Source organism: Rissa tridactyla, chromosome 3 (assembly GCF_028500815.1).
Source record: "Rissa tridactyla isolate bRisTri1 chromosome 3, bRisTri1.patW.cur.20221130, whole genome shotgun sequence".
Classification (NCBI taxonomy): domain Eukaryota; kingdom Metazoa; phylum Chordata; class Aves; order Charadriiformes; family Laridae; genus Rissa; species Rissa tridactyla.
In genome coordinates this window covers 86,300,582-86,327,977 of record NC_071468.1, presented here as the reverse complement: position 1 = coordinate 86,327,977, position 27,396 = coordinate 86,300,582, and the positions used below count along the sequence as shown (strand labels likewise).

Sequence of the window (27,396 nt, the reverse complement as noted above, 5' to 3'; positions counted from 1 at the left end):
AGCATAAATTAGGGTGTACCACTTGGATAACATGAGAAGGCCTCCTCCACAGTATGCGTGAAAGGGAGAAAGGAAAACGCTGTAATGCTGAGTGCTTATCTGGCCTGTATTTGGTATCTTGGTATTTTGATATGCAGAAGTGAATTTGCAGCTCCTTATTATACAGAATCCTACCACCACCTCTCTTCTTTCTATAGAGAAAAAGGGCTCATTATCTGACTGTTTCTCCCTATTTCCATTTGGCTTTCATCTGGGAATCTGTAGAGAGATTTTCAGCTGTACCTTCATCTTCTTCCTCCTCATCACTCTTCTCATCATTCTCCAGGTTCAAATTATCAGGAAGGTCCAAAGGTTCAACTTCAGGCTGCTTTTCTTGCTGGCCATGATAAGGATCTACTTCGTTCTCATCATACTCACGCTGTCAGCAAAAGAATGCGGGGGGGTGGGGTGGCGGGGAGGGAATAACAGGTACGTAGTAAGTGGGAAGAAAGGCAAAGATGAGAAATAAGATACTCTCAAATTCTCTAGGACATAGAAATACTGCACACACCATTACATTCTGATCAGTTAAAAACAAAATTTCCTGTGGTACGAATCCTTATGTATAAATAGGAGAAAAAGATTAATTTTGGCAAACGCATTTATGAAAATTGTTACTTCTTCAAAACAGCATCTTTTGTGTTCAGAATCCAGTTTTCCTAGCTGAAAGATTCTGAACAGAATCTACAGTCTTGCAGATGGTAAATGAAGCCTTGAATACTATGCAGAATCTTCAAGCATACTGTATATAGATAAGTCCCACCGGCTTAAGATGTTTCTGTTACTAAATACAGCAGAACAAGAACTTTTAAGCTTTGTCCATCAAAACATCAAGTCAGCGTAAAGCCTGTTTTGGTGGCTGCTACAAGTTCAGGTTAGTGCAAACAAAAAATCTTTCTGGATAACATGGATCAGAAAATATACATACAATACAATGGATACAATATGGTTTATTTTTGGCTCTGAAATGCACTAACTTTTTTCAGTGCATTTCAATACGAAATAAAGAGCATTTCAAATTCTCAGAAACACATGATGTGAGCAACAGACTATTGTTTAACAGCAAGATACTCTATGTAGTCCAAATCATTTTTACCTCATCAATTTGTTCATGGATTTTCTCTTTGTTTCCACTGTCGTCTTCTTGTTGCTCTTTTTGCTCATCCTTGGGAGGCTCTTTTTTATTATCCTTGTTTCCTGTGCCCAAATTGTCATCTTTTGCAACGAGCTCTGAATCCTCCTATTAGCAAACAAATTCAAAAGAAAATCAATTATGGTACCTGCTTCTCAAAGTCTGAGTGACAAGACATCTCCTACAGAAAAAATGACAACACTAAATAACTTGTGATATACTCAAATTGTCCTTTTCCAAGACCAAGAGCTATGCAAGGGAGTTCGTGGTCTAGGTCACATCAAGTTAACAGAGTTTAATTCCTTTTATATTCTTTTTCCCACCCCTTTTCTCTTCACCTCATCCATGCCTGGTCCAGTTTCTTCTGCTTTACTGCTGGCATCTTCATCATCATCATCTTCATCTTCATCCCCCCAGAGCCTCTCATCCAGTTTATCATCAGCTTCAGCATTATCAAGATTTCCCATCTGCTTATCCAGCTCCTCCTCTTCATCTGAGTCTTCATCATTTTCTGTGTACAGTTCAGGATGTGTTTCAGTACAAAAGACATAAAATTAACCTTTTTGTTCAGAAACAAGCAAGCAGTGGTACTCGCACCTTAGTTTCATCACCCTAATTGAGAAGGCTAATTAAGCGATGCTGAAAAGACATGAGTGCACTAACACCCAGAAGAGCCGGGTCCTAATTATGTTGTTCAGAGTGTTCTCTTGGACATACGGACACAGAGCATTCTCTCCCTTGAACTAACAAGTTCCACATGCAAAACTTGAATGATTGAAACTCTCTATTCCTTACCCTCTCCCGCCTCCATTTTCAAAATGTTTTGGCATTACTGGGAGGGGAAAGGTTCATTCCACTTTATCTGTTTATTAGCTTGGGAATTTCCCTTCTTGTGCAGATGAACTTATTCTTGGCACTTTGTCAGAGATTTGAAAGTACAGTAACACTACTGTAATTTGTAAGCCCCGTTAGTTTCAGATGTTAGAGCTGTTACCATTTACAGTGAAGAACTGCTACCTTTTGAGTGAGCAGTAACTTGAATGAATCCAAATGTTGCTATTTTTTCCATTTTAAAAAGGTAAAGTTAATTTTTTTTCGTTGCTTAAAAGTTAGCAATACCTTCATTAGCCATATTTTGAAGTTAACTACAACCATATTTTCAAGTGTTCTGGTGATCTTCAAAAGCTCCACAAAGTTAGTGACTAATTTTAAAATGCATCTGTATGTCAGCTCACAAGAGGAAGAAGGGATTGTCTCCCTTCATTCCAAAACCACCACAGTGATGGAAGAGAGACAGTATTTTCTTTACACGCTTCTTTGCATTCACAGTGATACTTCTTAGTATTCATATACAAATGGCACTACTCTATTGTTATCGCTGACTTTTCAGTATATGCTTCATTATATAAAAGTATCAACCATTATTGGACTGATCTATGATAGTTTTTATAAGTTTGCCATAGTAGAAGGACCAAACCTTTTTTCTCCTGTTCTCCATCATGCATTTTTCCTTCAAAGTCTTCTGACATTTCAATTGCATTGTCTTCTCCTTCAATGTCTGGTTTAGAATCCGGATCTTCCTTCTCCTTCTCTTCCCCCTTTTGAAAACTGTCTTCTATCTGCATTATTGGTAAAGCCAAAAATTACAATGGGTGTTGTCTATATATTAAAGCTTACTTAAAGTATCACAGCACTACTTATAAGCTTATATGCAAAGATAAAAGTCAACCTAAATAGGAGACTGAAAGTAACTTCATGTTTCTTTTACCGGAAACATCCACAATGTGGATTTCAAGGGCTTTTTCAGTTTTATCTGAATTAAACAAGAACCCAAACACTTGCCTGATCTTCACTTTCTATTTTGTCGCTTACATCCTTCTTGCCTTCCCCCTCTCCAATACCACCGTCTTCGTAATCGTGAAACTGTGTTGCTCCCTCTCCAGCTTCATCCTCAAGTAATTCTTTTGGCAGGCAAAACCCCTACAAAGGCAAATAGCAAGTCAAAACTTTCTGTAGTAGTAAGGACATCTTTCAGCTTAGTTTCTACTTAAGACTTTTGTATACATTAAATATATGCTTACCATATATACACTGTTATCTCTAATAACTTACCTTTTGGGCAAGCTCTGTAAAAATGCTAGTTAGAACAGAAAGCAATTTTCCAGTACTCCTGTGAGATGCCAGTGAAACGGTGAGGTAGAACAGGATCAGGTCTGAATACTTGCAGAGCATGGGCTTTAGACGCACCAGCAGATAGCAGGACTGGTTGAAGAACTGCAGTTAAAACCAAAGAACAGCTGTCAAACACCATTATGTACATACTGAGATGCACCTGAGAGGGTGATGATAGAGACTGAAAACAGATGCTCAAACCAGAAATATCACTAGGTGAGTTTAAGTAAACTCTAAGCTTTCTGGAGCTTTTTCTAGATTTTCACAAAAACTAGAACTTCCTTCTTATTAAAGGAACATCTGGCTTTTGCTCTATAGAAGAGTATCTATATTTGACCATAATTTGTCACATTAGACCATAGTTCCAAGGTATTAAACAATAAGAAGCAATGCACATTTAACCAAAGTCCACAATTCCAAATCTTTTGAGATCCCTAAGCCAAAAACTCTTGAGAAGAACAATTTTACCTTATGTTTATCTGAAGTGTAATCTTCCCCATAAGATTTCAGGTTCTCCAGGAGTTCTGAAACTGCTAAAACTGCTTTCTGCACGTGCAAAGAATCCAAATCAGCAGACAGATCTTCATCCAAAAGCTTAGTTATATGTCCTGCTTTAATCCCGTCAAATGAGGCTGCATCCTCTTTGTTTGAAATACATGAAAAAATAGAAAAATCAAGTCAGATGTTCTAAAAATGTTATAGCAAGCCATCTAGAAATATCCATCCTATCTGTTTAAACAGATATCCTCTATTAAAATGGCAATTTCCTTGTGTATTGGTACCTCTGCTAGACACACAGTTTAAGGAATTTTTAGGTTTGCATAGTTTAAACTCCGCTCTTCCCCCTTAAGTTAACAAACTTACCATTTTCCTCTGAAGACTTTTCTTCCTCTTTTCCATCTTTCTGTTTTCTCTCTACCAAACACTGGATGGCATACAGAACAACACGGATAACAGTTTCCACTTTTCCTGAGAAGTGCTCCACAAACTCTTCATCTGACTGTTGATCTCCTTTTGAACGATAACACAGGCAGTTTTACAAAAAAACCCAACACATTGAATTACACATTACTATGTTCCCCTATGCAAGGAGCATAAGGAATATGCAATTTTTACTACATAGCTCTACTTAAATCTCCTTGCTAATCCTGACGTACAACTATGGTGTAAGATCTGTCATCAGACTAAGGCGCGGAAAAAAAATATTACTGCACAAATTAAGTCTGGACTAAATTTTGCAATTTTGCATTTCATCAAGTGTTTCTGGCTATCTGAATGAACACGGAGCCATCTTCTGCAATAACCAAAGCAATGAATTCTTACGTATTTATCTAAATTATGTAACGGGCAGAGAAGAATTGTGCTTACCACTGCAATTTGACATGGAAGCAAGAAGCTGTGTTCTCCAGGCTGCGAAATCTGCAGATGTATTATTAACTACTTCTTGTATGTACTTTAGGCTCTTGATTAGGGCCACCTGATTTACAGCTTGCCTGTTTTCCCCATTTGGAAGAAACAGGGACTCTATGGCTTGTAACTGAGCTGAGGCTTCCAGCAAACAACTCATTGCTGATGTGCAAACTTCAAAGTCTCTCCTGCAACAAGAAATACCATGATTCTGAAAGAACAACAAACAGTTCAACTTCAGATTAAACCTTTGCTTGGGACACAGATGAGGGGGAGGCAACGGATCTCCATTTTGAATTTATTTAATAAAAAGTTTGACACTGAGCAGATGTCCCACTTACACTCACACTATTTGAAGCAGAGAGAAAATGAGAGGATTATTGTTATTAAATAGGCTATAGATTTCTTCTAAAATAGAAATTTCTTCATTAAATTTACATTTGAAATTCACTCCATTAACTAAAGAGCTATGGGGATGAAATCCCAGGAAACCAAAGACAAACTGAGAAGCTGACATGGACCAATTTTTTTCTGACTTGTCATGGGAGTGGGAGAAGACACATACATTTGTTTAAAAAGCCAGGCATTGCGTTTTGCAAGAAAAATGAATGGAAACAAGCTTCAAGAACACTTTTGAACACACTTTTCAAGATATGCATAGGCAAATATCTTCAAGATGACTTCACACATCTGATATGAACATAAAACATGAGGTGAGAGAGATTCAATTTCACACACATGTAGAACTCACCAGGAATAAAACAAGGTCTCACGTGACCGTTGTCTTATTTTGTCCACTTCTGCTTTGATTGCCTTCACATTTGCCAGCATTGTCGTCAATTGTGTAGCTAGCTGCAGCCATAACTGATCCTTATTTCGCATCCTGCATCCAGGAGGCAGGTTCTCAATTGTTACTGGAGTCAGGTATTTTAGCTCTGAGGGAATTAGGTCAGGTATTCCCGTAAAAACATTTCCCATTTCAGGTCCTGAACTCCGACAAATATTTGCTTTGACATCTGTCCTTTCATTGTCACTGCACTTTGTTAACTCTTCTTTTGGGCAGCATTGTATAAACCAAGACAGCTCCTCGAGAGCCATCACACACTGCATAGAAACTTCCTGCAGTCTGTCAGTCCAGCGCTGAATACCGTCTTGAGGAGGAAATGCTACATTATATTCTCTGTCAGCAGTCAACCTAGAATCTATCTCTTGTATACAAGCCAGAAGGTTCCTGGTTAAGAAGAAAGAAGGAAAAGTTACAATCACCGAGTTTTATGCTATACTCCCCTTTGAAAAGCTCAACCTTTAGACTGAAAAAGCTCTAGATAATGTGAACTCGGTGGGAGTAAAAACTTTTTCTGGAAGAGCTAAAATGATAGTCTTTTTTAAAAAAAAAGGTTTGCTCATTATTGAATTTTTCTCTCCATTGCATATGTTTGAACTGTCCTGAAAACAGGGCTTTGTGAGATTTCTCAGGATCTACATCATGCTTTTGAACAATCCTTAAACTCCTGGCCCGACGCTCAAATATTATTCATTTTCCTGCATTATAAAAGCAAACTAGATTCTAACACAATATGATGCTCTGAAGTGCTGTGTAACAGTCAACTCGTAACAAATGATTAATCTGATTCACAATGAAAGTCACAACAATGCAGGTAAGTCACTATTCCTGCAACTGTAAAGTCAAGGGCTTGTATTCTGGGCTTTTGTTTGTTTGTTTGTTTTTTCTAGGTTTCCTAGGGTTAACATAAATTTTGCATCACTAATCTCCAGTCTAGCTTTCCCTCCCAGTACAAAGGAAATCGCTCCTGACACAACTTCAAAAAGTTTTACAGATTACAATAGTGAAGAGCACAAATATGCACAGTGGAGTTTCCAGTGAAACTGGTGAGTCAAGCAATGTAGTGAAAAATCACATCCAGTGAGCAAGCCTTCCTCTACACTTTTCCTTTTACAGTTTTGACACAAAATCTAGCATCTCCTACCTTTCTAGAATTTTTTTTTGTAAGCTGTTGTGGTTTCTTCATATTGGCTCAAAGTCTCATCCAGGTTATTTATTTGTTCCAAATCAAACCAACAACTTGAACAGAGCCAAAATTCACTTAGGCCAATACCACATGAGAGAGATTTAACAATTTATAGGTTTAACTTTGTAGTTAACTGAAGTAATTATTTATTTCATGGTCTTCACGTATGCCTAACTTGTTTTTCCCAAACTATTTTGATTCCAAATTATTGGCTGCAATGACAGGATAAACAATACCTAACCCCTGGGGTTTTTTTTGCTCCTCCCCATCTCCTAAAACGTTTTATATCTAGGCTTAATTGAGGGGAGGAGAGAAATGGGGAAGTAGAGGGAAGAATTTTATTTTCTTTACCTTATTTTCCATTTTTCTTGAATTGAATTGCTTACTGTCAAACTCCTTGACAACATTTAAACGTTGGAAAATGCAAAATACCTCAGTAAGATCCACTGTTCTGTCAATGCAGTAAGAGATCGTCTCTGTCTGACAAGCATCTGCATGAGGTGTGCAGTGAATCCTTTGCATCGCTCAATGCTACCTAGTCCAATATCCTAAAGAAAACAGATACAGAAAAAAGTGGGAGGGAACAGTTAGATGAATAAGCAGACAACAACATTCTCTGTGCCTCTATTTCATTTCACTGTGCAGGCTGAAAGGCTATTGTTTAATTGAACAAGCCTTAAAATACCAACAAAAATTATAGTTATATACAAGCATCTTCATTTTTCTGCATCTTCCATATAATCTGCATACAAATTTGATTTTCAAGTAGCTTCTGCAACAACAGTCATATTAAATTGCACGCCACTGCAGCAACTCTTACCAGGAATTTAGTTCCAATAGTAAAGCTACCTTACATAAATGATGATTAAAGAGATACCAGCCTGAATTTTTACATTCACGACCACTGCTAAAACCACTTCCACAACTCATTTCACCAGATGTACTGACAATTACTTTCAATTCGTGTTCCCAACACAGAGCAAAACTAATCTCAGCTATGTTCCATTATTTATGCCACTGCCAGCTGTGACGCTTGACAAGATCACGTTGTAAAACAAGGGGTGAAGCATAGTGAGAAGCGCTGCATCTGGAAGAGATCCCATTTTCCTGGAATACTGGAAAAGTGGTACTGATTTGGCAGGACTCACTTGTTCCTTGTACTGATTTTAGACCAATTTTTAAGCAAAGAAATATATTGGCACTTTTTGTGTTTGGCACAGGCTCCAGTTATATCCAATTATAAGGCTCAACAGTTGTTTTTTTTTTCCCATGAGCAAAAACAAATCCTGGTTTTGTTTTCCTAACAAGCTTTGATTCAGCATTTTTTGAGTTTCCTTCATGCACAAAAAGTAACAATTTGGGATCTGTTGGGATGAAAGATATTGTACGTTTAACAAACTGTTAAATTAATTCACTAAACTAGTATTGTTCAGTCATAAAACAACAGGTTTTAAAACACTGCATTTAATGATTGGCCCCAAAATACCATATTTTGTACCATATTAAGAACATAGCATGCTCTCACACCACCTGTTTACTACTAGAAAATTTCACTCCAAGCTGGTAAAATAAAGTCAACAGAAGTAGGATTTCCATTTTTACTTTGGTGTTATACCTTGGCAGGTGCTAATAATGCTGTCTGAAGCCTAGAGTGGCGTGCAAGTGACCGATAGAAGTACTTCTGGCATCCATCCCAGGCAGAAGAAATCTCCGTCAGCAACCTGACAGAACACAAAAAAAAAGTCTAATATTAGAAAGGTATATAATTTCATTACCTCAGCACACTGGAACCACCAAGTCAGCTCTTCAACATAACAAATTTGCTTACAATTTGTTATTTTGCAAATGCATTGATCTTGTAATTCTTTGTTTTATCCACAAGTATTTTAGTCTAGAGAAAACATTTTGCAACAGCAGCAAAATCTCTACCACTGAATATTATTTAACACTTAAATAGTAATTTATTTTTTTTTAATTCCTCCCACGCAGCTAACTCCAGCTTGATAGGGGAGCCTTTATTTTGGCCTTGATGAAAGATATTGTAAGCTAAGTCCTTACACCTGAGGAGGACAATAACCAGCATGACTCAATGGCAAAAATCACCTACTGCCAGAAAAATAAGAGAAACATCTGAAAGAACGTCTTTCCTCTAGGTAAGTTTTTCCAGAAATGCCCCCTTTGAAGTCTATGTATTTTCTCCTGAAATATTCCATTATTCAATGAAGACAAAACAATTAAGTAAGCCCTGTAAATTACGACTCATCTTTAACAAAATCATTACAGTCTAATTCTAATATGATGCTAGCAAAGCATCCCTGGCAAAGCTGGACGGTGGAGGGCTAATTGAAATCTAATTCACAGGAACAATGAAACTGAGGGTAGAGTTTTCAAAAGTGCAAATTAAAAAAAAAAAAACAAACAACAAACAACAACAACAAAACCCTCACCCAGTTGAACGTGCCAGGACACAACATATGGGATTTTCAAACTGAGAAGTAATTGGAGGGAAGGGAAGGCAATATGTAAAATCCTAAATGAATTACAGTCCAGAAATTCTAACTTAAATCCACGTGCAAGAAGTTCTATACATTATAGCTACAATTCATACAATCTAAGGGTTGAAAATACTGTGTACATACGTGGCATCCAGTTCATGTGTACAGTTTACTACACCTAAGGCACTACGCAAGTCCAGCGGCCGAAGGTAGAGTATTTCATGATAGTCTTTTGAACGGGACCAAGAAAGACCTTTCCGGTATGACAAACCTGGAATGACATTTAAACACACATCCTTTTATGTCCTCAATGTTTTATATGAAAAATGTCACTCATACAGTTGGTATTAAGATATAAAATCTTCTGATGTAGTTGTTTTCCTGATGCTGTCTGATTTTGACAAGTTTTGTAAGTAAGGTAAGAACAAATCCTGGCTTAGCTACCTTCAGCTGAACGTAGCTGAAGAAAACAGCTGAAATAAGACAAATGTAAACCTGCGCGTATAAAGGAGGTTGGTGAGAGAAAAAACAAAAAAAGCCTTGAACCCGTAAGGCAGACTACAGCCTGAGAAAGTTACAGCTGTGTACTTTTAAAACTCAGTTTTAAGACTGTTATTTTAGCTGTTTTTAAAACTGGATTAAACATGCTCATTTTTCTCAAGCCAATTAAAACCTTCTTTTCAAAGTATCCTGAAGTAGGCACAGCTTGTAAGAAATACTCATTAGCTGTTTAGGTTATGTTGCCATTTTTCCAAACAAAATGGAGAACAAAGTCTTAAGAACAACATTTTCATTGCTCCTGGCCCTCTAAGAAAGCTCAGTTCAAGATCATCACCTCATTTTTAAGACATGAAAAAGCTGACAGATGAAGAAGATAAAGGTATCTCCTGAAATCAAAGACAGAGCCCAATAAAGAAATCAAGTCCCACGTGTTAATTAAATCACAGCATGCCATTCCTCCGGCACAAACTTCACAGGGCAGCAACGGCAGATATTCCTTTGGCACCAGTGAGTGCAAAAAATGCAAAACAAAGGAAAAGTGTATGTGCACGTGAAACCGCCCACTTAGATTCACCTGTGTTTGCAGTCATCTAAATCCAAAAGGACCTTAATATTCTGGGAACTACTTACTCAGAACACACACCAACTCATTAAAGTAGCAGAAGCGACACAAACTCAAAACTACAACTGAAGCCTCCTCCCACCTCCCAGAAAGCATTTAGGATGTTTTTGTTTTCATTTACTGTCCAAGTGTTGTGACACTGAGTTAGTTTGTTATCAAAATCATTGCTTTCTTGGACCCCTTCATGTTTCCAAGCTTCCTTCTGCAACCATGAGGAACAAATTTATTTGTTTGTATTTATTTTGCGAGGTTCTTAGGATTACTGCAGGCCAGAAGCTATGGCTTCCAAGAGAAGCACCAAAACACTAAACTCTCTTCAAAAATGAAGAAAAAAATTGGCAAAGCTACATTAATTTCTACTTCTGCCTATGACTTAGCAGAATGCTGTTAGACAGCTGTTTATTTAACAAGACTGCTTACTTCTGCTGGTTTCTAAACTGCTGCGTGGCTAAGAACAGTTGATGAATAATTTAACCTAACACCAAAGGAAAAGGCAACAATTAATAGTTTGGGGGGGTCCTTTATTTTAAAACTAGCAAGGGGAGCAATGGAGACTGGGCTGCTGAACGGGGTGCCTCCAATGATTCCCATCAACAGACGATTCAGTCTCCGTGGCCCAACCGTGCCTCTGTCAATCTGATCTCTACCAGACTGTTAACGGAGAGATGGGCTCTCATTCTAACAAGCTAACTTAATTTCAGTTCTGGATCAGAGAACGGATACAAGACAATGAGCTTCCCTCTTGTTTCTAAAAGCTGGGCAGCGACTTCTGACTGGAGATAAAGTAGACTTCTGCTTCAAAAAAGCTACTGTTGTACATCTAATGGAATGTAAGAAGAACAGAAGGTATTTGAAAGGGCTAACACACCAGGTCTCATCATCAAAGAGACAGACAGACCTAAACACTTCTACGTATTAGTGGCTCAACAACTTCAAGAACATAGTATCATGGTGGGTTTAGATGTACTGGCAAAAATAGTAAAATGCTTAAGAACTTTGTACTTTTAAACCAAACACATTTTTAGTCAAAGCTCACCTGTTTTAGCAAGGCTTTTAAAGAGGTCTGACAATGCCCGTTGCTTTTGCATCTGAATATGCTTTGCCTCTGATTTCTGCTTCTCCTTATCTGCTGTCTGATCAAATGTTAAGTTTTGCAGTTCGACTACAGAAACAATGATACCACCTGTATAGAAGACAGCAGGGAAAGGTAAGAGATGCGAAAATTTAACATACACAAAGCAGCCACGGGAAGCCTGTCTGGGAAGGGAACTATATATCCACACTTTTTCCTGATTTGTTCCATTTATGTTACGGAGGTCAATTATGGTATGGAAATCACAAGAATACTTAACCTGTGAACTGGTCAAGATTTTCCACCAGGCTTAAGAATGAATTATTTTCTGTAACTGTTGTACACATTTTCTTCATTTTTTTAGTAAGCTTAGGCAGACGATGCTGAAGAGATTCTGTATGAAATGTAATGCCATCCTGACATTCTTCCGGGAGTGCCCTCTGATGAAAAAGAAAAAAAAAAAGAGAAGGAACAGTGTAATTACATACACATACTCAAAGCTGTCTTATTTGACCATTAAGAGTAAACTGCTGCAAAAACAAGGGCTAAATTCTGCATTCATCTGAAACCCCAAAACGTGCCCATGTGATCCTTCGAACACTTCAGCACCAACACTTGAGGAAAATCACGACATATATATATATGTATGTATGTATGTATGTCAGGCATACATTAGTTTTGAAAACAGCCAAACAAATGGAAGATGTTATGATCCTACTCTCTTAGGTGTTTGTCATTACCTCTTTCATAGAGATTACCACTGCTGCAGGTCAGCTTCCTCAGCCTTCCAAGCTCAAAGGCACATTAACCTAAATCACTAATGCCCTCAGGGCACTAGACAAGAACACCATCACTTTCTTTTCACTAGACACAAATTAAATTGCGCTTCTAAAGAACAACAAAAACAGTATGCAAATAGAAATTATTTACTAACAGAAGTAAACCCCCAGCATGTCTAAAGCTAATCCCTAGGGTTTGTTCAATTTAATTTTGCATGCATCTTGTTTAAGGAATGAAGACAACATGAAACTGCAACAAGCAAAACCAACAGCCCTGTTGATTATCAGTAACAGGCTTGCAAACAAACAAACCAACCACCAATCAACAAACCAAACACATTAGATTTGCATCAGATTTCTGCCTCCTCACTCTACCTCCTGTCACAGGACAAGAGCAAGATCACCTACCCTCCTGGTTTGAAGAAACTCAACAAAGCCCTGGAAGCTAAGAGTAACTGAGCATTTCCCACTCACCCCCAAATTCTCATGAGTTATCATTGCATCTTATTAACAAAAACTAATGGATGCGAATAGGAATTTATTTCGGGAAGAAAATTAGTTGACTTCCTCTCTGAGCTGGACAACTTAGAGACATACTGAACAGTGGAAGTGTGGAGTAGGATTTACCACATATCAGCTAGTCCAAGGCAAACGTTCACAGTACACAAGCTGTCAGCCAACAGCAAACATGACAATGTAGTGCATTGCCCTATCAGAATTCAAGCTCAAAGTAATTTTTATATTTAATCACCGCATATATACACACAAACCCTACAGCTACACAATCATTTGCCTGGGTCCTTGTTTAGAAAAAAAAGCATAATAATAATTTCAACTTCCAGTCCATATTACTGCACTAGTAGGGAAGTAATAAGTTGCTGCAGACAATATGCAGGCAACTTGGGAGATGAAATATGTAACTGCTATCATCTCTATATTAGAGCATAGATATTGTGCCAAATCAATACAGAACATGCTTGTCTTTCCATGCTGCATTCCCACCCATCCGCAGCGTTGCATAACACTGAACACACAAATAAGACCAAGGAGTTGATGACATAATTCAACAGATTTGACACTTACATAAGATTTTTCTGCATATATCGGTGAAAAGCAATATATAAATGAGAACAGATAAAATATCCTTCCCACACTTAGAATAAAGAATACAGTCACCTTGGCAACATCTGTTCTAGCAGACAGAATTTTTCTTAATGTGTTGTTTAGTATCTGAACTTTGGTCTCTTTGTTCTCAGATTCTTCCTGCTTTTCCAAGCAGTCCAGCTGCTCTTCCTTACCAATCTCCACCAAGGCAGGCCGACATGGTTCACCCAGAACAACTTCAAACTTCTTCATGAATTTAAAGAGAGTCCTAATTACCAAAGGAGCACAAAAACGTTAACTGTGTTTTATAAACCTGCCAATCTCTTAGCTGCTGGAAATAAATGTTTCCACTGTGTTAGGAGCAGAAGAAATATTCTTGCATTTAAATTTAACATCATAGAGAAATCATAGAAGGAAGGTTGCAAATATGAAGCTTAATTCCAAGCTCTGAGTTACCTGCGTATTTTTTCAACTGATTGTTTTATAGCCCAGAAGCTGACATCATTCCACTTTGAAATTTTCACAAATTCCTATTAGGAAAATAAATAATCAATGGGATTACTTATATTATTGCAATGAAGTATTTGCATATAAAAGATGATCTTTAAAACTATGATCATCTGTCAGTCTTAAAATGGAAGACATTTTAGTAAGTGAGCAAACTATTGCATAGGCATCTTATTCTATTAATATATATTATACATTATTAATATATTTATGCTAAAACTGCTGCATAGCCAAATGTTGTGAAATCCACAAGGGGCTTCACTACTGGATAGAAACCTCCATGGCTAAATGAGACTGATCAAACGTTAAAGACTTCAACCAACCCCCCAGCTCAAAAATAAATTATTCCTGAGGAAAATGTGAAGTGCAGTAGGGATTTCAGTGGCCAACAGAGCTATTATATACAAATTCAAATAATATCTGCTCCACTGTTCCTTTGATTTGGGCACTATAGTGTCTGAGCAAAGTTTCCTTTTACCTTAAGTTCCTTTTCTATAGGTTGGCGAAGTTCGGTGATTCTGGCCTCAACACACTCTGAAAACTGCTTATAATAATTGTATAGATTCCACAGGATGCTGCACAGAACATCTAGAAGGGACAGACAATAACAAGCTTCTTTTAAAACAGGACGTTCTTCAGTATCAAGAGGAGAAAAACATCCCTTTTTTTTTTTTTTCTGTAATCGTGAAGCTTAGCAACACCAAAAGATGGGGTAAATTGACCAACAGTATTTCATGAAAATGGGAAAAACAGCAGTATAGGCTTGTGTTGTATTTATGAGCTTACTGATCTGTTTGGAAAGTCTCAAATACCTGATGGTCAGGTTGTTGTAAAGAAGACTCAACACATGTAACACTAACAACTTACCCTTTTCTGCTACTTGAGGCATCAGCAAGATGTGGCAGTGGAAAACCAGTAGTGCTTGAAGTCGTGCATGAAACTCTCCCAGCGTGGATCCTTCAATAAAAGCTTGCAGTGTGCTGACCAGCGTTTTCAGATCCATTTGCTCAGTTACTGAACATTGCGCCAGAAGTTTAGAAGGAAATGAGGAGAAAACAAAAAAAACACCGTGTACATTAAAATTGTTGTCTGCTCTTTGTAAACTTCCATCAAAATATCAGGTCTTTATTAGGAAAGGTTCAAAACAAAATAGGAAAGGGGCGTGGGAGAAAATTCTGATTTTATAACAAGAAAAACCAAGAAACAACACACTGGAAGAAAGGAGAGGGGACAAGAGAGGCAGCAGTAAGATAGCAACCGAGGTCAGCTACATGTCCTATTTCAGAGTGCTTCTTTGGTCATGATAAGCCATATTATAAATTGGTCACTGCCAATTCCTTAACTCCTCAAAATCATCAAGACATAAATAGATCCTAGAAGAATCTGGCAGAGAATGGTACAGTGTCTTTAGAGCATTACGTATGGAAGACAACATGCTGTCTACTTGTAGATGTAAAAAACCACAAGGATCTGAAGCTCGTCAAGTACGTGCATTAATTAGTCACAAGATTGGTAAGAACCCTGCCTCATGCCAGAGGATGCTACTTTCATCTTTACAGTTTCATTAAATTTCGGGGAGGCAAGGGACAGAGCTATATTGTTTCCTCTATTTTATGTAACATGAACAACTGCAGACAGATTTGCTAAGAGCTAAGCACAGCATGTACCAAAACATACTTACTGTAAGAATTCTTTAGGCTTTATATATACAGAATGTTAAAAGCAGTTAAGCTGGAATATGAATTATGCTTTGTGCAGTTAAAAAAAAATGAGGTGCCTTTTCCTGCTGCAGATGGAGGCCTCCTACCTTCCAAATCTGTTTGAAATGTTCATATGTGCATGACATACAGTTACCACAGGTCTTCTTTCTTTTAGATGAATTTTACAGACTTTTTTTTTTTTTCTTTTTTACACGACTTACAATGTTAGCCCTATGAGACACACAGGTAGTTCCAGAAATAAAATACCACATGAAGTTCACTCTATATGAAAGACCCTGTACAGTAATAGAATTTATTATAGGGCAGAGGGTTCAAGAACGACACCTGAAAGCGCATTGTCAAACTCTGGCATCTGGAACCTTAATTATGTATCCTTAGTAATTGCTGGAACAGCACCACACATTCATATAAGGACAGCACTTACCTTCTGTGTTTGCCTCTGTCTGTTCTTGAACATACTTCTCAATCATCTGATAGATTGAGAACCAGTGCTTTGTGGATTTCTCTACATGCTGCTTCATAATATTGTCCAAACTTACTGACCAGCAACTGGAAACAATAAGGAAAGGGAGAGAAGAAAAAATAAAGCAAAAATATTGTGTGTAGTTTGGGTTCCAAGACAACATAAACTTGATTTTCTACTAAAGGAAAATTTTACAGGATGGAGTCATCTGCACATACGCTTAATATACACAGTCAACTCTTGAGGATCACTGCTTTGCCACTATTACTAAATACGAGAGAAGAAATGCAGGAACAAGTGACTGTCAAACAAAACCAGTCCAAGCAAGGTTCAAAAGTTTCTTTTCACAAAACCTGAGGTAGACTTGTGGAATTCCTAATCATGGCATACTGTGGATATAAAAGCTTTACATGGTCTTAACAGGAGACTAGACAATAATTTTTAAGGAAAATTTGATGGGGGTTGTTAAATAGACAAAACAGTCTAAGCTCAGTAAGCACTAGGATGAAAACAGGAGAACACTTGGAAAATATTACGATGAAGTACTGTAGTTATCTGTCCTGCTCCTACTCCTCCTCAGGCATATACATAGGGTCACCACGTGCTGGACGTGCTCATTCTGAGACAGTACAGCTGCTGGTTTGCAGGGGTTTTTTTCCCCACATTGTTACTAGGACAGACACACACACAGAGACGCATGTTCTATGATTAAGGCAATTCTGCATAGGAATATGTCTCCATACAAAGATGAAAGCTTACAGTATCTAAGAAAAAAGCAGTAGGGAAGGACAGTTCTTACTTCAACTCCAGTCTACGCCACTGAATAATCAATTGTGTGACCAAATCAAGATGTTTCCGCAAGGACAAAGCTCGACTGGCATTTTGCTCCCAGTCCTGGAAAAAAAAAAAGTTCCTCTTTATACAAAGCCAGAAATTAAGTCTTTTACATGGCAAGACTCATGCAGTAGTCTGGATTACATTCCTACATCTCAAATTTATGGCATGGAGCAAGTTCACTTCCCCAGATCCTGGCACGCAGACAGCTTTTAGTTGTTTTTATCATGATGCCATATAAATAAAGAAGCACAAAAGAAAACAAAAGTTTCCCTTAGCTCTTTTCTTACCTGTGCCTTTGCAAGGAGAATTTCCAAGCCATTCAGGAACTTTGAGAGAGGACTAGAGAGTGCAAAACTCCGGATTCTGTCCATCACAACTAACAGCTGCAGAATAAAAAAAATAAGCATTCAACCTATAGTAACTGATCTTCAACAGAAGCAGTCATAAAATTAAGCTCATTTGTATTAGTATAACCCTCCTCTGCAGGAGATAAGATTTTAATTTTTTTTTATTTTACACCGCTTCTTTGTCTTAGTATAAGCTCACTAGCAGTTCAGTGAAGGCCAGTGTACTCGGGGAAAGGAGCAGGAATAATCTAATGCAAAGGTCTAACTGATTCTGAGTTTCTGCATTACTCTAAGAAATATAACCCAAGGGCCACGCAGGCTCCGTAAGTGAGACCAAAAATATCCATTTTACAGTACTATGAAAGAAAGCATTTTGGAAAAAAAACAGGAGCCTGACCAGCAGAAGACCTAAAGAATCTTTGCAGTATGTCAGGTTGAAGATTGTTTAAAGATGTAAGATCAGAGTAGGCAGCGCATACCACTTAACATTTCATAAGTAAAATAGAACAGCTAATAATACCTAATGCCTCTTAAGAAGGAACAGGTATGATTTCAAAACATCTGTGTAAGTAATACAGACAACATCTAGGCAAGTGTATGTGTGCACTTGTCTATGCATATCTGTACACATATTTACACACAAATGCACTTCTGAAATGTTCTGCTTTTCCCCTGACGCTTGTTGAGGTGTCTTTACCTGCACAAGTACTGGATGCTCCGGCCATTCCTGCAGTAGCCCATTTACTTCTTTAGCAAAATTATCAAGTACAGGTTGGCACTGTCGGACTTGCTGAATGTTAGGATGCTGGTAGAAGTCATATGGGCCATCTTGCTGCAGCACAAGATCTGAAGTTAATTCCTCAAAAAAGGTATTGCGAAGAAGAGTGCTAACTATAAGTTGGCTTCCCAAAAGACTGTCGTTCATTTCAGCACCTAGGAAGCAAAAAAAAAAAAAAAAAAAAGGCAGGCATCACATATACTATCAATTCTTTTTTTTTCAGTTGAACAGAAAAAGTTCTTTTATTTTTTCCTCCTGTATACATAACATGATAAGGCTTGGGATAACAACGATATGAGAATATGACACACATAAGCAATGAGATGAGAGTATGGAAGAGAAGAAACATACTGAAATATTGCTAGCAATCTTACCAATTAAAGGATAGAATTGTGACACCAGACATGCACCAGTCTGATAGCAGGAAATAAATGTACTGAAATAATGTTTGGCTTCATGAGAAGGCAGACTCTGTTGATACCACAGGGATCGAGCAAAGTTTAAGCACAACTGTTGATGAACCATCATTACTGTTTGCATAGAGCTCTTGGACAAAAGGGCTCTATCAACTTCCAGCTGATCTTCTGATGCACCTTCAGTTTCCATTTTTTCTTCTAGGCTTGGCTCAGCTGTGATATCTTCAAAGTCCTGCAAATTACATGATAACCAAAGGTCAATTATAATTTTTTCCTTTAATGCCTAACCTTCCCCACATCCCTTTTTTGTCATTGCAACAATATACTGGTGTTTTGGAGCTGGCACTATACAGATACACTGCCAACCTCACAGCTCAGACGCCAGTCTGAAACAGAACACAGGTGAATAAAACAATTAAGGGGATAAGCACAGCAAGCAAGAGGGCAGTACGGTGAGCCCTGAGCTGCTGCCAACTAAATCTCTTTCAGGAAAGCAGCACCAGTCATATCTGCCCGTAAACCACCTCAACGCTGATTGGTCACTTGAAGATCTGAACTATTACATCCCAACAACACACCAACACGCATAATTGTCTCGTGCCTTTCTGTACTGCACAATGTTGCTTGGTGAAGACACACTTCAAAAATCATACAGTAATGCAGGCCACCTAAATTTGAAAAAATCTCACAGCTTTATTTAATCAAGGAGATTAGACTTCTTCAGGGGTAATTAAACCTCAACAGACCTTACTTGCTAAATGAATCAAACTCCAGAATTTTACAAAAAATAACTAATGATAGTGTCATTCAGTAACCTGGAGTTATTCAGCTGAACCACAGTAAAGTTCGAGTCCAGACGTTAATTCCAAAAACTTTCTAAAAGCATAAGAGAAAATAAACTAAACACACAGTACTTAATACCTTTCTGTCAAAATATACTTTTGGCTGAAGGAATAACCGCTTCATTCCTCATCTCATTTTATTTATAGCATGTCTTTCCAGGAGCTATTTCAGACAGTTTTTGTCAGTTACAGTTGCTACCTTTTCGTGAAGGGGAAATCTCCTCCTAAATTCTTCTTCTTCCTCCTCTTCCTCACTCCGTCCTTTCCCGTGACTTTTACTCCTGTATCTGTACAGACTGCGTTCCATTGCCTCCTGCTCTTGAGCACGGCGTTCCTGTTCATCCCATTCATTTATAATTGCCTAAGGAAACACAAAGCAGCGTGCTTTTACAGAAGTTAATGTTTAAAATCACCTTGTATTTCATCAAAGGGGCAGCATCTATCTTGTTTGGCTCTTTCCTCCTCTACAGTCTACAACAGTATAAATCAAAGGCATCTAATTTGAAGGTAAATTTTTAAATTGCCCTCTCAACAAACCAATGAGGAAAAAGCACAGAAAACAGTATGTAACAGAGTGCTTGGCCAGGTTCTAGTCTCCTTTCTTAACCATTTTATAACGAAACTCTTTATAAAGTTTGTCTTGGGGTTTTTTTGGTGTGTTTTTGGGTTTTGTTGTTTTTTTTAAATAAATATCATCTTTGGTAACCATCACAGGGTATGATTTTATGCCTTGATAAATCCAAACAAGTTAATGCAATATTTTAGATTACGTTAAAATTATCTTTTATCAATTCAATGGAAAAAAAAAAGTTTAAGAACATTATACCGACAATTATTGAGGCAGAATCATAGAATAGCTTAAGTTGGAAGGGACCTCCAGAGATCATCTAGTACCAACCCCCGTGCCATAGGCAGTGACATCTTCCACTAGATCAGTTTGCTCAAAGCCCCATCCAACCTGAGCATCAGCACTCCCAGGGATGGGGCAACCACAACTTCTCTGGACAACCTGTTCCAGTGTCTCACCACGCTCATTATAAAAAATTTCTTCTTAATGTCCAACCTAAATCTAGTGTCTTTCAGTTAAAACCATTGCACCTTGTCCTATCACTACAAGCCTTGGCAAAAAGTCTCTTTCCGTCCTTCTTATGAACCCCTTTTAAATATTGAAAAGCCACAATAAGGTCTCAAAAGACACAAGGTGTCACTGGAGCGTTCTCTTCCCCAGGCTGAGCAACCCCAACTCTGTCAGCCTTTCTTCAGCGAAGGGGTGTTCTAGCCCTCTGATAATTTGTGTGGCCCTCCTCTAGACATGCTTTAACAGATCCATGTTTTTCTTGTACTGGGGACAAGGTAGTTTAGTTGCACGAATCCTGGCCACTGGTATTCAGCTCCTACCTGACACAGATGTCTAAAAAGCTGCAGAGATTTCTTGTCCATCTCTCCTCTGGATAGCACATGGCATCGAAGATGCAACAAAGCATTCATTAAGAGCTGCTCCAGAGTTGGGCAAGGCTGCTCTACTCCCTCAGATTCTACTTCAGAGTGCTTCAGAGAAAACTTTTTAAGTCCATGAAGGACCTCAACTGAATTCACCGAGCATAAAACTTCTGCACGAGCAAAGTAAGTGGGGAAGGCATGGCCAACAGAAGGGAATGCCAACAAAGAAGTGAGGAGGTTGGTCAGATCTGCTGGATGCACAAAACTTTTGAGCACTGCGTAAACTTCAGAAGCCACTAATCGCATGCCATGTTGCAACTGTAAGATGGCAGCTTGCAGTGGAATGATGGCATCAGGGAATACAGCATACTCCTCTGCCAGGTGTTTTCTAAACTGATGGTGTGATTGTTGCCAAGATGCTTCTTCATTTAACAGGTTTTGTATTGCCTGGAGTGACTTAGGTCTTCCCCCACGCAGGAACTGCAGAAGGCGGGCTAAAAGATCTTGGACTGTAGAAACCCGTGCTATGCTGTTGATGTATTGGTGAGTCTCCTGGTATAAGCAATCATAGGGTGGAGCTGGAGGCCTGAAGGCCTTTTTTCTGGAAAGATTGCTTATTTGCTCCTTCAGCCTTTGCATTCTTTCATGCAACAGTCTGTCAAGAAATAACATTGACCAATTTAGACATATAAACATATTTCATATGAACATGCTTATATTTACCTAACGTAAGTTAGATACATAAAAAGATTCATCAGAAATATTCTGCTAGTTTGTGTGAAATAGCAAATAAGGAAAAAACCAAGAAGCAACACCCATATAAGACGCATATGTACTTCTCTGCTCTTCCCCCTCACCTCCTCAACACTTCAGCAAACTTAAATTTTTTGTTTGTTGACTGACAGCTCTGTAAGCATTAAGAAAAAAGTAGTATTACTGGAAGCAATTGATAAAACTCAAGACATTCAGAACTTGCTTTCAATGACTACTGTCCTCTTCAAGCAATAGCATAGAGCTATCAGATCCTCTACATGTCTAATAATTTAAATGAAAACTTCAATTAATAGTGGAAAATCATGAATAATACAAAGTTTTTATCTGTGCACAAGGAACACCTGGAAAGCAGCACAGCACAAAGGAGAAATCTTTGTTCACTTAAATTTCCTCCTCAAGTCCCTCAGATAATAAAAAACAAACCCAACAATGGCTACAAATTCTGAATGTCAACAGTGTAGTCTACGCGGTGAGATATGTGGTGAGATATTTAATTCATCCACAGCACCATTGGCAAAGGCTGTGCTAGAATACACATCTGGAGATTTCTACCCAGTACAAACCAGTCCAAGAACTCTGCAAAATAGCACTGGCATCTGCCAAGGCCTTGAAAAGGTGCAGTGATAGATACACATTCCACCTCATTTCAGTTTGTTAATAACATCGTCACATTTTAATGAGATTATCGTAATTTAGATGTATGGCTTTATTTTCACTTCTGGGCATAGCTTCAATTTTATCAAGACATGAAGGCCACTGCTTTAATTGTAGTTACAGCAGTACAAAGCGTGTACAGATAATTCCTTAGTCACTGCAACTAAGCAGAGCAGCTTCTGTACTTCTCTTTACCACCTCAATATGCAAAATGATACTTTTAAACCAGCAGCCCTTATTTCTATAGAAAAATACAAAAATTGTTAAGCTGTGGAAAAAAAAGCTTTGGAGCCCAAGCACCCAAAGATGAAGTTTCCAATCTGGAAGAGAAGAGTTAAATTCTGAGACATTACCTGAGATGGGGATGAATATATTTGCCGACTGCTTTGTCTTCAATACTTTTTCCTGTGTGCAGCTGGGATGACAAATCATTTGTTTTCCATTCACACTCCAGCTGGTATAACTAAAAAGGAAAGAATAAACCGTTCTCTGAGGTTCTGGTTTTGGTAACCAAGTAGGTTGTATTGGGTTTACGTGGCAAGGTTTTGGTAGTGGGGAGGCTACAGGAGTGGCTTCTGTGAGAAGCTGCTAGAAGCTTCCTCCATGTCCGACAGAGCCAATGCCAGTCAGCTCCAAGACTGGCCAAGGCTGAGCCCATCAGCAAGAGTAGTAGTGCCTCTGTGATAACATATTTATGAAGAGGGCAAAAAGCTGCTGTGGAACAGTAGCGGAAGACAGGAGTGAGAATATGTGAGAGAAACAACTCTGCAGACACCAAAGTCAGTGAAGAAGGAGGGGGAGAAGGTGCTCCAGGTGCTGGAGCAGAGATTCCCCTGCAGCCTGTGGTGAAGACCATGGTGAGGCAGGCTGTCCCATTGCAGCCCATTGAGGTTAACAGTGGAGCAGGTATCCTGTGGAGGACACCATGCCAGAGCAGGTGGGTGCCTGAGGGAGGCTGTGACCCTGTGGAGAGTCTGTGCTGGAGCAGGGCCCTGGCAGGACTTGTGGGAGGAACCCCCCACTGGAGCAGGTCTGCTGGCAGGACTTGTGACCCCATGGAGGACCCACGCTGGGGCAGTCTGTTCCTGAAGGTCTGCACCCCATGAAAGGGCTCATGTTGGAGAAGTTCATGGAGAACTGTTTCCCATGGGAAGGACCCCATGCTGGAGGAGGGGAAGAGTGCGAGGAGTCCTCTCCCTGAGGAGGAAGGAGTGGCAGGACAACATGTGATGAACTGATCCCAATCCCCATTTCCCTGTGCCACTCGGGGGAGGAGAAAGTGTTTTAAGATTTAGTTTTTATGTCTCATTACCCTACACTGATTAGAAATAAATTAAATTAATTTCCCTAAGTTGAGCCTGTTGTGCCCGTGACAGTAACTGCTAAGTAATCTCCCTGTCCTTATCTTGACCAACGAGCCTTTTGTTATATTTTCTCTCTCCTGTCCAGCTGAGAAGGGGAGTGAGAGTGGCTCTGGTGGGCACCTGGTGTCCAGCCAGGGTCAACCCACCACAGTCCTTTTTGGTGCTCAACATGGGGCATGAGGAATTTGAGATAAGGATAGTAATCGGGAGAGGTAATGGGCAAAACATGGACTGAACACACCTAGAGAGCAAAGTGCGGAGTGATTGTGGGAATTTCTATTAATGTAATTGTGGTGAAGGGATGAGGAGTGGATTGTGTGTAAATTGTCCACTTTTGTTTGGTGTTGTGATGATGTTATTTCGATTTTGGTGTGGGGAATTCTTTTCTTTTTATGTTAAGGGAAGTTTGTGAAGATTGTGTGATGAATGTGTATTGCAATGAAAATTCTTAAATATGTGATTCACAGAGGACAGTAAAAGGAATTATAATTATACAGTTTAAAAGTCACGACTAAAGATTTGCCCAAGAACACCCAAGCCAAACTCCTTTGCATTGGGGTTTTACACATTACAGAGGTAAAAGCCAGCTCCACGCTCACCTCTTCTTTTGTATACTTGAGCTTGTATTCTCTTTTAACAGCTGGATCAAACCTGGTCTGCGGAAGCCACACCTGGATCTGCACCAAACCAATATTCACCCAGAGGCTTCCTCGCCAAGCTGTCTCCGGTAACTCCTTAAGCCCTTCCCCAAAGAACTGCTGCAAGCAAGTGAGCAGGAGAAACAGGAATTCTTTAGGAAGTAACTCTTGCTCAGTAATGCTTCTAAGTATCTTGAGAAGGTACTCATATGCAACAGGATCCTTGAGGTAGAGCTTCTCACAGCATTCCAAAAATTCCTCTTGAAGATCCACTGGAACCAGATCTACCAGGGCAGAGAGTTGTCTGCCTAGCATTATTCCTTGTAGCCTGGCATCTGTGTATCTGGAGGCAAAGGAATGAAAAAAGTTTACACGCGGTAAGCAAACTTGTGTAACGTGCCCGATTTCAACAACTTGTATGTGGAACAGAGGTCTTAATACCTAAAATCTGCTATTGAAGAGACAGCCAGGTTGGTCCACAGTGCTGTACTGACTTCATGAAGCTGCTGTGCTCTCTCCATCCACTCTCCTAGTGTCACATGGGATGACGACAGAACAGGAAGCCCACTCACATCCCACTGGCTTGTCTTGCTGCTGCTAGTTAGAATTTCAAAGAAGCACTTTGAGAAAACGGCTCGAGTCAAAATACCTGGGCCCTAAATTAAGAGATTAAGAGTTAGATTGTTCAGATGCAACTTGCACTAACTATGTTAGAACTTACAGTATTGCTTTAGAAAGCTGTTAAATCATTTAATAAGAGTATTCAGGCTAGTTGTTTGATTAGGTCAGAAGAAACAAACCTTCATAGAACAGTTCATATGTGATTTAGAAAAGATTTTTTCCTCTGTTGCAGGTAGAGGCCTCCAAGTCAACCAGTAGTCTGGGTCAGTGGTGAAAGTACTGCTCCAAAAAGATGCTAATGCAGCATTAACTAGTTGAGATGACAGAATAGACATTTCTTCAGCAGATATCTAAGAAGGGAGAAAGACCTTGAGCTGAAAATCATTTACCGGGAGCAAAAGACAATCAAGAACACAAACACAAAAAAGAAGAGTATGATACTGTTTTTCAGTAAGGAGTGCACAAGATACTCTTCAAGATCTTTTTCAAATTCAGGTGGTGTTTGCTTGCATCTCTTCTCAACAAAAAGTATACCTCCTGAGGTCTGCACTGCCTCCTTCTATCTGTGGAATATGCAGTGTGTTTACAGAGCAAGTTTTCAGAATACAGCCTTTAGTCTATGATTGTGCGACCTTTTGTTATGATATACGAGCATAAAAAAGATAAAGCTAGCCAATATTCTGCTCCGAAGCATTTAAAGTGAACTTGCTGTTTTACTGAGCTTTGTGGGAACACAACCACCATTGTATCATAGCTAAATATTAACAAATTATAATTTCTCTGACATATTAAAAGCTCTACAGAAAATGCATCAAATAACTGTCTCAGTCTATTTGAGTTACAACCCAGACCTAAAAAAAATTTAGAGGCACAGAAACTGAGGCAAGTATTTTTCAGCATAAAACTACTTTGAATATGTAGATGCAACCAGCCTGGCACCTGCCATTCAATCAATTTCCTGTTATCTATTAGACCACAGATCATAGAATGGTTTGGGTTGTGAGGGACCTTAAAGATCATGTAGTTCCAACCCCCCTGCTATGGGCAGGGACACCTCCCACTAGACCAGGTTACTCAAAAGTCCCATCCAACAGGGCCAGTTCCAGGGATGGGGCATCCACAACTTCTCTGGGCAAGCTGTGCCAGTGTCTCAGCACCCTCACAGTAAAGAATTTCTTCCTAACATCTAATCTAAATGTCCCCTCTTTCAGTTTAAAACAGTCACTCCTCATCCTACTGCTCCACTCCCTGATAAAGAGTCCCTCCCCGGCTTTCCTGTAGGCCCCCTTCGGGTACTGGAAGGCTGCTATAAGGTCTCCCCAGATCCATCTCTTCTCCAGGCTGAAGAAGCCCAACTCTCTCCACCTGTCCTCATAGGAGAGGTGCTCCATCCCTCTGATCATCTTCGGGGCCCTTTTCTGGACCTGTTCCAAAAGGTCCATGTCCTTCTTATGCTGGGAGCTCCAGAGCTGGACACAATACTCCAGGTGGGGTCTCACAAGAGCAGGGTAGAGGGGCAGAATCACCTCCCTTGACCTGCTGGCCACGCTTCTTTTGATGCGGACCAGGATGCAGTTAGCTTTCTGGGCTGCAAATCTGGCTCACTTCATGAGGTTCACACAGGACCACTTCTCAAGCCTGTCCAGGTATCTCTGGATGGCATCCCTTCCCTTCAGCATGTTGACTGCATCACACAGCTTGGTGTTGTTGACAAACTTGCTGAGGGTGCACTCAATCATAGAATCATAGAACTGTTGAGGTTGGAAGGGACCTTTAAGATCATCGAGTCCAACCTTTAGCCTACCCTGACAAAAGCCACTTCTAAACCATGTCCCTCAGTGCCCCATCTACCCTTTTTTTAAACACCTCCAGGGATGGTGAATCCACCACCTCCCTGGGCAGCCTATTCCAATGTTTAATAACCCTTTCAGTGAAGAAATGTTTCCTAATATCTAATCTAAACCTCCCCTGACGTAACTTGAACCCGTTCTCTCTCGTCCTATCACTTGTCACCAGGGAGAAGAGGTCAGCCCCCATCTCTCTACAACCTCCTTTCAGGTAGTTGAAGAGGGTGATAAGGTCTCCCCTCAGCCTCCTCTTCTCCAGGCTAAACCACCCCAGCTCCCTCAGTCGTTCTTCATAAGGTTTGTCCTCCAGACCCCTCAGCAGCTTTGTAGTCCTTCTCTGGACACGCTCCAACACTTCAATGTCCCTCTTGTAGTGAGGGGCCCAAAACTGAACGCAGTACTCGAGGTGGGACCTCACCAGTGCCGAGTACAGGGGGATGATCACTTCCCTAGTCCGGCTCACCACACCATTCCTGACACAGGCCAGGATGCTGTTGGCCTTCTTGGCCACCTGGGCACACTGCTGGCTCATGTTAAGCTGGCCGTCCACCAACACCCCCAGGTCCTTTTCTGTCGGGCTGCTTTCGAGCCACTCTGCCCCAGTCCTGTAGCGCTGCATGGGGTTGTTGTGACCCAAGTGCAGGACCCGGCATTTGGCCTTGTTGAACCTCAGACGATTGGTCTCAGCCCATCGGTCCAGCCTGTCCAGATCCCTCTGCAGAGCCAACCTACCCTCAAGCAGATCAACACGCCCGCCCAGCTTAGTGTCATCTGCAAACTTACTGAGGGTGCAT

The 27,396-nt window shown here is 39.7% G+C and overlaps 1 protein-coding gene across 2 annotated transcripts in view; it reads right to left on the bottom strand.

Annotated features, from left to right (window-relative positions):
* The window catches only part of MDN1 (midasin AAA ATPase 1), a 105,012-nt gene that overhangs the window by 14,862 nt on the left and 62,754 nt on the right, over positions 1–27,396 (bottom strand). For both annotated transcript variants that reach the window (XM_054196959.1, XM_054196960.1), the window contains exons 59-88: positions 24,935–25,105; positions 24,576–24,790; positions 24,096–24,477; positions 22,486–22,595; positions 20,663–21,359; positions 19,464–19,625; positions 18,381–18,654; positions 17,926–18,161; positions 17,169–17,264; positions 16,844–16,938; positions 16,006–16,130; positions 14,728–14,874; positions 14,339–14,448; positions 13,810–13,883; positions 13,426–13,621; positions 11,751–11,910; positions 11,435–11,581; positions 9,420–9,546; positions 8,396–8,501; positions 7,213–7,328; positions 5,502–5,981; positions 4,712–4,938; positions 4,208–4,354; positions 3,812–3,984; positions 3,284–3,445; positions 3,010–3,151; positions 2,649–2,786; positions 1,510–1,682; positions 1,136–1,279; positions 283–418 (exon numbers count right to left, since the gene is read on the bottom strand). In XM_054196959.1, coding sequence (XP_054052934.1) covers positions 283–418; positions 1,136–1,279; positions 1,510–1,682; positions 2,649–2,786; positions 3,010–3,151; positions 3,284–3,445; positions 3,812–3,984; positions 4,208–4,354; positions 4,712–4,938; positions 5,502–5,981; positions 7,213–7,328; positions 8,396–8,501; positions 9,420–9,546; positions 11,435–11,581; positions 11,751–11,910; positions 13,426–13,621; positions 13,810–13,883; positions 14,339–14,448; positions 14,728–14,874; positions 16,006–16,130; positions 16,844–16,938; positions 17,169–17,264; positions 17,926–18,161; positions 18,381–18,654; positions 19,464–19,625; positions 20,663–21,359; positions 22,486–22,595; positions 24,096–24,477; positions 24,576–24,790; positions 24,935–25,105 — 5,668 coding nt within the window. The remainder of the gene's footprint in view (positions 1–282; positions 419–1,135; positions 1,280–1,509; positions 1,683–2,648; positions 2,787–3,009; positions 3,152–3,283; positions 3,446–3,811; positions 3,985–4,207; positions 4,355–4,711; positions 4,939–5,501; positions 5,982–7,212; positions 7,329–8,395; positions 8,502–9,419; positions 9,547–11,434; positions 11,582–11,750; positions 11,911–13,425; positions 13,622–13,809; positions 13,884–14,338; positions 14,449–14,727; positions 14,875–16,005; positions 16,131–16,843; positions 16,939–17,168; positions 17,265–17,925; positions 18,162–18,380; positions 18,655–19,463; positions 19,626–20,662; positions 21,360–22,485; positions 22,596–24,095; positions 24,478–24,575; positions 24,791–24,934; positions 25,106–27,396) is intronic.